This window comes from Saccopteryx bilineata, chromosome 9, assembly GCF_036850765.1.
Source record: "Saccopteryx bilineata isolate mSacBil1 chromosome 9, mSacBil1_pri_phased_curated, whole genome shotgun sequence".
NCBI lineage: Eukaryota > Metazoa > Chordata > Mammalia > Chiroptera > Emballonuridae > Saccopteryx > Saccopteryx bilineata.
The window spans coordinates 50,870,960-50,882,872 of NC_089498.1; the positions used below are offsets into that span (position 1 = coordinate 50,870,960).

Here is an 11,913-nt window from a genome sequence, read left to right on the forward strand (position 1 = left end):
TTATTTTGTTTATCTGGAATGACTTTATTTTTATAATTTGTTTTTGAATTATAGTTATGCTGCATTCTTAGCTGAGAAAATATTTTTTTCACTTTGAATATGTTATCCTATTGTTTTCTGTCCTTTACTTTCTAATAAAAAGTCAAGAGTTAATCTTATTGTACTTCCTCCTTAGAAGTAATGAGTCATTCTTTTTTATTTTTTTTTGCTGGTTTCAAGATTTTTCTCTTTCTTTTTCTTTCTTTTTTTTCCTTCCTCCCTTCCTCCCTCCTTCCTTCCTTCCTTCCTTCCTTCCTTCCTTCCTTCCTTCCTTCCTTCCTTCCTTCCTTCCTTTTTTTCTTCCTTCCTCCCGCCCTCCTTCCTTCCTTCTTCCCTCCCTCCGTCCCTCCCTCCCTCCCTCCCTCCCTCCTTCCTTCCTTCCTTTCCCTCTTTTCTTCCCTCCCTCCCTCCCTCTCTCTCTTTCTTTCTTTCTTTCTTTCTTCCTCTCTTCCTTTTTTTCTGGCTCAAGTTTGATACAGTGGTGTATCTCAATGTTAAATACTTAGTGATTATCCTGCTTGGGATTAGTTGAGTACTTTGGATCTGTAAGGTTATATTAATCAAATTTGGGGAAGTTTTCAGCCATTATTTCTTTAAAACTTTTTTTGTCCTTTTTTTCTCTTTTCTGTAATTTTGGAGCTTCTGTTTTGTGAATGTTGCTTTTGCTGATGTTGTTCCACATGTTTCTGAGGCTCTGTTAATTTTTCTTCAATCTTATTTTCTCTCTATTCTTCAGATAGGATAATTTATATTGATACACTCTAGTTCACCTATCCTTTCTTCTATCACTTCAGACTTAATATTAAGCTCCTGTAGTGATTTTTCATTTCATTGTTTTGATTTTCAAATCCAGAATTTCCAGTGGGTATTTTATTTTAATGACTGCTTTTCATTGAGGTTCTCTATTTGTTGTCATTATCATCATACTTTCCTTTAATTTTTTAAACATAATTTATGTTAGTTCTTAGAACATTTTATAACAGCTGCTTTGAAACCTGCTAAATCCAACTTCTGGGTCACAGAGAGTAGTCTTGATTTCTGCTTCTTTTTCGCTTAGCATTAACTGTACTTTCCTGTCTATAATACTTTGTTGAATTCTAGATGTTTTTTGATATATTATAGCAAATTGAGCTTCACCTCCACTTACAGAGTTGCTTTGTTTATTGTTCATTCTTTTAAAACTTGATTAAATTGTTAAAGTCTGTTTCTTGCATTGTGTGACTGCTGATATGCTTATAAGTTTAGGTTTTTTTCTAATTCTCTGTTTTTCTTTAAGTCTGGTTCTTGTAGTATTGACCCTGTGATTACATCACTGAATGTTTAGCCAGCTATTGGTCAGAGTTTGTGCTTAGATACCTCACAGAGTAAGAATTTTAATCTGTGTTGATAGATCAGTGCGGGTTGGTGTGCATGTTCAAACTTCAGACCATTTTCCAGTTTTCCTCAGCTTTTAATTTCAACTAGGTTCTTTATATTTCCTCTGTATCTATATACAGACTCACTTGCATGGATAGGTGAATGGTTTGGGGCCAACTCTGGTTTCTGCTATGAATTCTCATAGCCCCTGGTTAATCTGAGATAGGAGGAGAGTTTATTCAGGACACTATGGTTATTTTACTTCCCCCAAACACTATCAAATTTTTGATTAGTCCACCAGTCTTGCCATTACTGCTCCATGTTTGCCTTTCACTGAGATCACCACTTTATTCATTTCTTTATTTTATTTAGTTTTCTAAGGAATTTATTCTATTTTTAAAATTTTTTATTGAATTTATTGGTATGACATTGGTAAATAAAATCATATAAGTAGGTTTCAAGTACACAATTCTACAATGCATTATCTGTATATTGCATTGTATGTTCATTACCCCAAGTCAAGTCTCCCTCCATCACCAGCTATTCCTCCTCTACCCTCCTCCACCTCCCCTCACCTCTTTCTCTTCAGCAATCCCACATTGTTGTCTGTGTCTATAAATTTTTTTTGCTTAATCCCTTTAACTTTTTCAGCCAGACCCCCAACCCCCCTCCCCTCTGACAGCTGTCAGTCTGTTCTCTGTATCTATGAGTCTGATTCTATTTTGTTCACTATATATAATTGAAATCATATGAGATCACAACTTTAAATGGTTATGTTTCCAGCAGGAAAGCTGTTGATCTCAGGGCCTTCTCCACTCTGGTTAAATTGTGGTGCCACAGAGGATGGGAACAAGCAACCCTGTTAAGAATACCAAGGACCTGTGCTCTTCTTTCCTTAAATTTAGTGTTTTAATGCTAAAACGTTTTTCAGTTTTTGGTTGATATTGAAGTGCCAAAATGATTATTTTTAACAGCTTAATCTATCTATCTATATACAGTTGCGTTTTGGAAAGAAGACCTATTGACCTTCATTCTGTCGTATCATAAAAGCCTGTTCTATACCCCTTCCTTTTGAATTGGCATATTGGATCTATAATGGGGTTGTTTCTCATTGTTAAGATGAGGGCATAAACAAGAAATTGTGAATATAGAAAGAATCAAGGAAAATAATACTCTTAAAGATTAGGACTATTTGTCTAACCAGATACTAGATATCAAGTTTATTTATTTATTTATTTATTTATTTTCATTTTTCTGAAGCTGGAAACAGGGAGAGACAGTCAGACAGACTCCCGCATGCGCCCAACCGGGATCCACCCGGCATGCCCACCAGGGGCGACGCTCTGCCCACCAGGGGGCGATGCTCTGCCCATCCTGGGCATCGCTATGTTGCGACCAGAGCCATTCTAGCGCCTGGGGCAGAGGCCACAGAGCCATCCCCAGCGCCTGGGCCATCTTTGCTCCAATGGAGCCTTGGCTGCGGGAGGGGAAGAGAGAGACAGAGAGGGAAAGCGTGGCAGAGGGGTGGAGAAGCAAATGGGCGCTTCTCCTGTGTGCCCTGGCCGGGAATCGAACCCGGGTCCTCCGCACGCTAGGCCGATGCTCTACCGCTGAGCCAACCGGCCAGGGCAAGTTTATTTTTAAAATAAACCATAACACTGGCTGCAGGACTGATCACATAAATGATATATTGATTTTTGCAAGAGATTCTAATTGATTGTTGTTGGCACATTTTGCTAAGTGTTGGTAAGATTGACTAATTTGATCATCTCACTAGTTGAAAGGAATAAAAATAGGTAAAATAAATTAATGATAGTAATTTAGGGAGTTAATAGGAAAGTAAATAATTTAGCAGCACATCTCTGTTCAGATAGTCAACATTGATTCTGAATCCATGAAAAGTTTTTATTAATAAAGTGTTTTTAATGTGAGCTAGGTCCTGAAGGGTGAGTAAGAGTTCACTATGCCCATCAAAACATACCACCTCTGGGGTAAATAGACTGTAAAGGGCTTAAGGTAGAAAAGTGGGTGGAAATTTACCTATAAAATGTCTCGTACTATGGTAAGTGATGGGAGAACATTCATTTCTTTGTTATAAAAAATACACTTATTATTGTCCCTGGCCAGTGGTTCAGTGGATAGAGTGTTGCCCTGTGTATGGTTGTCACAGGTTTGATTTCTGGTCAGGGCACACAGGGGGAGCAACCATCTGCTTCTCCCCCACCTCCTCCTTTACTCTTTCTTTACCTCCCACAGCCAGTAGCTCGTTTGGTTGGAGCATGGCCATGGGCATTGAGGATGGCTCTGTTGGAGTGCATTAGCCTCAAGCACTAAAAATAGCTTGCTACTAGAGCACTGGTCCAGACTGAGTTGCTGAGTGGATCCCAATTGGGCACGTGTGGGAGTCTGCCTCACTATGTCCCTTCCTCTCACCTAATATATATATTTGTTGATGTATAATGTAAGGTAAATACATAGCCTGTCACTCCATCTTGTATCTTATATGTGTATCTTATATCTGCCTCACGATGTCCCTTCCTCTCACCTAATATATATATTTGTTGATGTATAATGTAAGGTAAATACATAGCCTGTCACTCCATCTTGTATCTTATATGTGTAAGGGCAATTATAAGTCATCCATGAAAAGTCTTGACTGCTTTAATTAGTCCATCTCCTATAGATGTGTGGGAGGGAAGTGTAAGAAAAGACCAAAGGCTCAAGAAGACATTTTAATGTGTTGTCAGTAGTATGAACTATAGCTCTGTGTCTTCATCAACATCTGTGTCTACAAAAAGAAACTTCATTGGCCAAAAATTCTTGAGTAATTTACTGGCCCAAAATACTCATGTCCATTGTTCCAAGTATATTGCATATAATATTCTCAGAAGGTAATTCACTTGATTAAATAGAATAAAATATATAAGGGTACCCAGAATTCTAGAATAGTTCATAAATAATGGCACAAATATGAGCACAGCAAAAAACCATTTTATTAGAACTCACACAATGAATTTTTATTTTCAGGGAGAAGTTGCTGAAGTTACGTTTGTAGGAGCTAATCCAAAGAATTCAGCCGAAAACCGGGTAAGCATCAATGATTCATTTTACAAATTTCAATTCCCCTTTTAGCCTTTCATGAACCTGAATATGCCTTTAAAGGTTAAAAACAGGAAGATAAATTGTTCCAACTTGCTTTTCATCCGATTTTGTGGGTGTGGGGAAACTTTCAGTGGAAACAGTTAAGTTGAAATTGAGTCTGGAAAAAAAGCAACAGGAAACATTTAACTGGTTCTACTTAGGGCCACACACAGTACAGTGCATTGAGAACTGCATTGTCTCTAGAGAAGATGTAAATATGAATAAAATCCCATTTATGTATCCCAATTTAAAAATTCTACTGAATTTGGTCAAGCAATGAAAGGGCCAGGAGTCAAGTGTTCCTTTGGTTGGTTCCTCCCTCTTTGGCCTCTCTCCTTCCACACTGCTACATTTGGTCCTCCATCTGCTGCAGCCTGACCACAAATCCCTGAGTGGGGCACTCGCCTGGCTCAGAGCCCCGACTCATGGGCTTTACTTCATTTTGCCTTGTTCATTAACCTATTTGAGGCTGGCCATAATGGGATGGTTATTTATTAATCTTGAAAAATGACAAGTCTAATGTAAAAACAGATAATATAGAAGTGCATAAGATAGACTTTGAAAGGACCCCTTTATTCATAAGCCTTTTTAGAGATAATCACTGTTAATAGTTTGTTACATATCATTTAATATTTTTTGATATATCATATATATATGTAATATATCTATTAATAAAATGAATCCATTTTCCTCCTCTGCAATTCCCTTAGAATGTTCTTATAACTACACGAGCAATATTCAGATACATTCTAGATATAAAAATTCAATCAAGAAATATAGAGGAAAAAAAGAATAGGTGTATGAAAGTGATTTCAGGGTTAGATTTTTTACTGTGTCTGAGGGTGGGAAGTAGCTCTGTTTATATGGCACTATGGTTATAAGAACTTCTTTGTTGAGTATAACCTATCAGTTGAGAAACCAGAAAATATTTGAAATAATCCCTTGGCCCAGCTGTAAATAAGTGACCCCTTCAGCAGAAGTTTATTTGAATACTTCTCTGTCGATAAACCCTTCTTCCCAGGGCCCATTGTCACTTATAACCCAAAATACCTTGCTTCCAAATGAGCCTTCCCACTTCTGTTCATTAAAATATTATTATTGCTGTGATAACAATTGTGGCAATATGACATTGTCAAAAGGGCATTGGGGAAATGTTCTGCTTGAATAATTAATATGTAACTCTTTGAAATAATTTCTCTAGGCTTTCAAGCTGGGCTAGAATATTTACATGTTCATAACATTATTTTTCTGAGGACAGCAAAGTATTGTGGTAAAACTTTAGGATTAGCTGTCATTATCATCATCATTGCCATGGAGAAGCAGAAGAACAAAATGCTTAGGACACTATAGTAAGAATAAAGTTAATTTCTGAGAAAGCTCTGGGACTCGGCATAAAACAATTTCCAGTACTCTTTATTAATGATAACCACCATATCCTCACCCCTATTTATTTATTTATTTTATTTATTTTATTTTTTGTATTTTTTTGAAGCTGGAAACGGGGAGAGACAGTCAGGCAGACTCCTGCATGTGCCCAACCCGGATCCACCCGGCATGCCCACCAGGGGCGATGCTCTGCCCACCAGGGGGCGATGCTCTGCCCTTCCGGGAGGACGCTCTGCCACGACCAGAGCCACTCTAGCACCTGGGGCAGAGGTCAAGGAGCCATCCCCAGTGCCCGGGCCATCTTTGCTCCAATGGAGCCTTGGCTACGGGAGGGGAAGAGAGAGACAGAGAGGAAGGAGGGGGGGGTGGAGAAGCAAATGGGCGCTTCTCCTATATGCCCTGGCCGGGAATCGAACCCGGGTCCCCTGCACGGCCAGGCCAATGCTCTACCGCTGAGCCAACCGGCCAGGGCTCCTCACCCCTATTTATTGAGTGCACACTATTTACTGGTGCTAGGCTAAGTGCTTTACAGACACCATCACGTGACTCTAATTTAATTCTTGCTACTATCCAATGAGTTACATTTTATTATTTCTATTTTACTAAGGCCTAGAGAGATTAAATAACTTGAATTAAGTGCATATCTGGAAGAGACTAAGGTTGGGAAGTGAGGAAAGGTTAGTCATATAATTCACTAATGTAGTAGCCTACACTTGTTCTCTGATCTGCATTTTAGACTTAGGAACTAGGGCCCACTCTATTTTCTACCCCATATAAAGCACCCACTTCTTCCAATGTCACTGCTTTAAATGGCCAGAAGCTCTCTTTATATAGCACCATGGTTATACAAACTTCTTTGTTAAATATAACCCATCAGTGGAGTAACTGGAAAATAATTTGAAATAATCCCTTGGCCCATCTGTAATTAAGTGACCCATTCAGCAGAAATTTATTTGAATACCTATAAATGGCAAGTATAATGGGCTGTGATGGAGAAAGGTGAATTAGACGCAAGTCATGCCCTTAGGGGCAATAATCTAAAGATTTTTGTGGAAAAATGGAGATTGATGGCTTTTGTATTTTTTAATTTGTTATAGCATTCAAATATGGGCTTTATCTGAAGCTGAATTCCTGGTCTGAAATAAATTATTATAGCAATTTTTCAATGGTAAAATAAAATTTGCTTATGGTGAGGTTTTTAGAAAGCCTTGACAAAATATAGGAGTGTCTTTCAGCATCCCAGGACAAAGAGTATTTATTCATTATTTTCAATTCTTTCACTTGGGGAGGTATAGTTACTGATAATTCAGATACCAGCAGATAGAAAGATGAGGAGACTTGCCCATTTTCCATCCTAAATCTTGAAGTGACTAGGGAAACTCTTGGAATATAGATCAATAAGTATTCCATGAAGAAGTTTTACTTATGCCTGTTTTAAATCTCAAGTTTTATCCTGTCTCTTCTCTGCCCTAATTTCCAAAATTACTATCATCTCTGAAATTATGCAATTATACAATTTTCTAAAGAGAGTCATGGTTTTTAATAGACTGAGTTAATTAACATTTTGAAGATATTGTATAGAATGTTAAGAAGAACACCTAAGAATTGGGATGAAATTCTAATACATTTTTTACTTAAGATATTGGTAGGTTATCATAAAGTCAAAAAGGGGAGTATTCACAGACAGGTTGCTTCTGTGATTGTGAAGTGTCTGATCAGTTATGCTAATTGCATTTCAGACCCATCAGACTTTCCTTACAGTGGAGAAATATGAGGACAATTCAACAACATGGAGAACAGTGCATAATGATGCCTCCTGGGAGACTCGGTGAGCATGTCTATTGAATATTTTATCTTTCAAGCCCTGAAAGAAGTTGGTTAGTAATGTAGGGAAGACAAATGGGAAGACTGGCTCTGTAAATGATATTAAAAATAACGAATTCCCAAGGAGCTGCCTGGCCATATTTAGTTGATTAATTAGACTTCATTTCGATTCTGTTTTTCTACAAAACTGTGATGTATGCTTCTGTAAGATTAGGTGCTAATGAGGTTATGGCCTCCATTCTTTCAAACATCTGTTAATTATTTCCTCCCATAGTCAAAGATACAACTTCTAAAATCTCTCTAGCCTTCTCTCAAACTGGTTGAATTGGGTGCTGCGTGAAGTTTGGTGAGATAGCTCTGTAGAGTCTGACATTCCCTCTGGAAAAATAATGAGTCTATAACCAACATGTGCTGAGTATTTATATATAATCAATGATTCTTCATTTGAATTAACTAAAACACAAAAACCTGACTGATTAAATCTTACTGACTAAAGTAAAAGAAATATGTTCATGGAGTTTCTTCACAAGACGTACTGCTGTGCCTTTTGTTACCAAATATCTGGTAGATATTTTGAACATTTAAAAATATGTCTGAAATAAGAAAATGTTTCTGTTTCAAATTTTACAAATTTTACAGTGGCTTGGAAGTGGGCAAAATTGTTGGCAATTTATTTCTAATTCAGATAAACTCAAACTAAGTATTTATCAATATTTGTATGTTGGTTTGGTTCACAACTGACCAATTGAACATAGAAATTAGACTTTGTTGTGGTCCACTTGATAGCCATTAATAAATATGGTCATCCTCCTCTCTCTGATCCTTAGGACTCCAAGGTATAGGTGATTTAAAAACAAGTAATAAATATACATTTATTGTTAACATAAAGTTATACAGATAGTACAAAAGGATGATTTATTTTCAAAAACCCAAAATCAGAATAGCAGTCAACATTGAGATTAAGTATAGCTCTCTGCTTTGTTCATCAGCAGCAGTACCATCAACTACTTATTGAGAACACTGGGCTTATTGCTGAGAAAGACAGAATTTTGAACACACCCCTTGTGTCCAGAGGCTTTACTCTATAAAACTGAAGATATCAGTCAGGATTAGCCTTTTTATCTCACTGTATCTAGAAGAGTATCTGAACCCACTATCATGGTCTACAAGGACCTATGTGATCTTATTCCATCCATTTCGATCATCTCAATCACACTTGCACAGTTTACTACACCCTGGTCCTACTGACCTGCATTCTGTTCCTTGGCTGTACCAAAGTTGTTTCCACTTCAGATACTTTGCACTCTCTGCCCCTACTTCCTAGAATGTTCTTCCTCTAAACATGTGTGGGTTCAGTTTAAATGATATCTCCTCAGAAAGATCTCTGTCTTACTTTCTTTGTTTCACATATAACTTTTAAAATTATTTGTGGTTTACTTGGTTATTGCTTTTCTTTTATTATCGAGAAACACAGAAACTTTGGACCAAGTCTGTCTTGCTCACTACTGTATCCTTAGAATAGAGTCTGGCAAATATGGTCATTAGATTTATATTTTTAACAAATGAATCTAAATGTGAAAAGAAGTGTCAGTTGAAGCAGAGGATGTCAGGGCTAAAAGGATGCGATAGCAGTTCTAAAGCTGGAGACATCTGTGCTCTATATATCAGGTAAAGCTTCCTGGTAGTTGAAACGTGGAACAAGCAAAGGTATTTCTACAAATGGCTGTTCCTTAAATGTCTTCTTCTAGAAAGTAAGTATACATCTCTATTTTGTTCATTGCTATATTCTGAATATATAGACTAGTGCCTTACTCCTGGTCATACTCCCTGAATGTTTATTTAATGAGTAAGTGTATATTTTTCTGATCACACATTTTTTTAAGAGTAAAATTGAGATTCTTTGTTTGTTTCCTACCAACAGTTTCTATTGGCACAAGGGATTAATGGGACATAGCAATGCAACGATACAATGGCATATTCCAGATACTGCTGAGCCTGGGATCTACAGAATAAGATATTTTGGACACAATCGGAAGCAGGACTTTCTCAAGCCCGCTGTCATACTTTCATTTGAAAGCACTTCCTCTGCTTTTGAAGTTGTAAATATATAGTGAAAAGCTGACACAGTATTTAAAGAATAGCTTTGTTCTGGATACATTTAAAAACTGATTTCATATGAATGTAAACTATTATGACTTCTATAGTTGTTCCAGTTTGGAGTTTACTGTGAATGGGACAGAAGATTGTGTGTGTGTGTGTGTGTGTGTGTGTGTGTGTGTGTGTGTGTGTGAGTATGATAAGTGTGTGTTCCATTTACCTTGCTCTAGCAGTTTTGTACCTCATGGTCTACAGCATGATTTCCTTTGGGAACCTGTGGCTGTTTAAAGCAACAGTTCCCTGAATATAAAACCTCTAATATGTTAGTAAGAGTGGTTAAAAATGTGTGAACTAAGTTTAAATTATTTATTTATAGAATTATTGAATGTTAGCACTGGAAAAGTTAAAAGAGACCATCTAGATTGAGTCATCATTTTGCAGATGGGAAAAATAAAATTTTAGGAATTTAAGATTAGTATTAAGACTATCTGACCTTCCCTTCCAATCACATTTAAAAAATACTATCTAATCATTGACCATAAATATATATGACCAATTAGAGAAAGTTGCATGAAAATTAGCATGCTGGTTTTTCTATATCAAGCATAGCCTTTTAAAGCCGTCACTGTGGAGTTGATATGCCCTATCCAGATTTGTTGCTGATGCTCAAATTATGTCTGGAATTGCCTTTAGAGCCCACATACACAGAGAGAGACTTGTAATATTTTAATCATGCCTTGTTTTTCTCTAAGTGCCCTTATCTCACTAAATTGTGTCTCTCATTGCAAAGATTTGTTCTTAGTGATTTTTTATTATTTTCACTAATCAAATTCACCCCAAATCACAAAGTTTTGTCATGAGTGTAGATGTAAAAATGAAAGTGGTATTAATTTGGAAAAGAGTCCTCAAAGGGTAGGCTCTAAATTTACTTATTTGTTCTATTATCACTCACTAACTCACTCAGTCATGGACCCATTTAATCATATTTATAAGACTTACTCTCATACCCAGGATTGTATAAGTGTCTGGCACAATGACAATAAGCTCAATTAGTGAGATCATATTTGGGATAAATATTTAAGTGTTAAAAGGTGACTATTTGAAGGAGAAAATAATCAATTTAATATGTAAATTCTGGGAAGGCATTTAAAAACCAGTAATTTTCAAGTCACAACTTGTATGTCATTTGTGTTGGATACTCTAACTTTGGGAGAAAGGGGCCCCAGACAATTTGGAAAGAGTGTTTTGGAGTTATTTTGGGACATTATGAAATACCCAGTTTAGTGTCCCAAAGAATGAAATATTACAGTCTGACACTGACTGCCTGAAAGTACTAATTGCATTTAAAGTCATCCACATTACCTAGGAGCTTCCAGGCTATAAAATAAACTTCCAAAAACCAAGTCATGCTTTGTATGCATGTAAAAGATTCAGCATTTTAGAGAATAAAACCAACCTTTATTTCAACAGCAAACTTTAAAATTTGAAAATAGTAATGATGTTAATAATGATATTAACACTCACGTATGCAACAGTTGAACATGCATAGAATGAACGTGGAACACTTTGTGATGAATCAATATTCTGGAGGCCAGTTCTATGGAAATTCATTGCTGGAGAATTAGCTAATCAGGATTTCAAAAGATGTGGTACTCATTTTTCTCAATGACCTCAAAGTATTTAGTAAAACTTAGAGGCCTAAAAGAGCAGTTAATTCTGAAAGTGGTTGACCCCAGACAGATTAACTATATTAGAACTCATGATATGATTTTAAGAGGTATTTCTCATGATTCAGAAAAGTGTTTGAATGATTTTCCACCACCTTCATGCCTCCTGTTGATGCTTTCCTCAGTTGGCCTGTGATTCCCTATTGTTTACTTGCAACGGTGCCCAGGCAGCCATGGCATTGCCTGCTGTGATCCTCCTGCACCCAGCCCTCTGTCCACCAGTACTCTTGGTCCCACACAGCCCATAAAAAACTATTTTCTCACTAGCCGCCATCCCTTTCAACCCACGCAGTTCCATTGCTACAGTTTGTAAGTAAACAGAAGACCAGATCCCTGCATTACA

The 11,913-nt window shown here is 37.0% G+C and overlaps 1 protein-coding gene across 3 annotated transcripts in view; it reads left to right on the forward strand.

Moving 5' to 3' along the window:
* The window catches only part of ASAH2 (N-acylsphingosine amidohydrolase 2), a 142,307-nt gene extending 131,887 nt beyond the window's left edge, over positions 1 to 10,420 (forward strand). For all 3 annotated transcript variants that reach the window (XM_066244175.1, XM_066244173.1, XM_066244176.1), the window contains 3 exons: positions 4,423 to 4,482; positions 7,662 to 7,750; positions 9,668 to 10,420. In XM_066244175.1, coding sequence (XP_066100272.1) covers positions 4,423 to 4,482; positions 7,662 to 7,750; positions 9,668 to 9,857 — 339 coding nt within the window. In that variant the 3' untranslated portion in view covers positions 9,858 to 10,420. The remainder of the gene's footprint in view (positions 1 to 4,422; positions 4,483 to 7,661; positions 7,751 to 9,667) is intronic.
* The last annotated feature ends 1,493 nt before the right edge of the window (positions 10,421 to 11,913 follow it).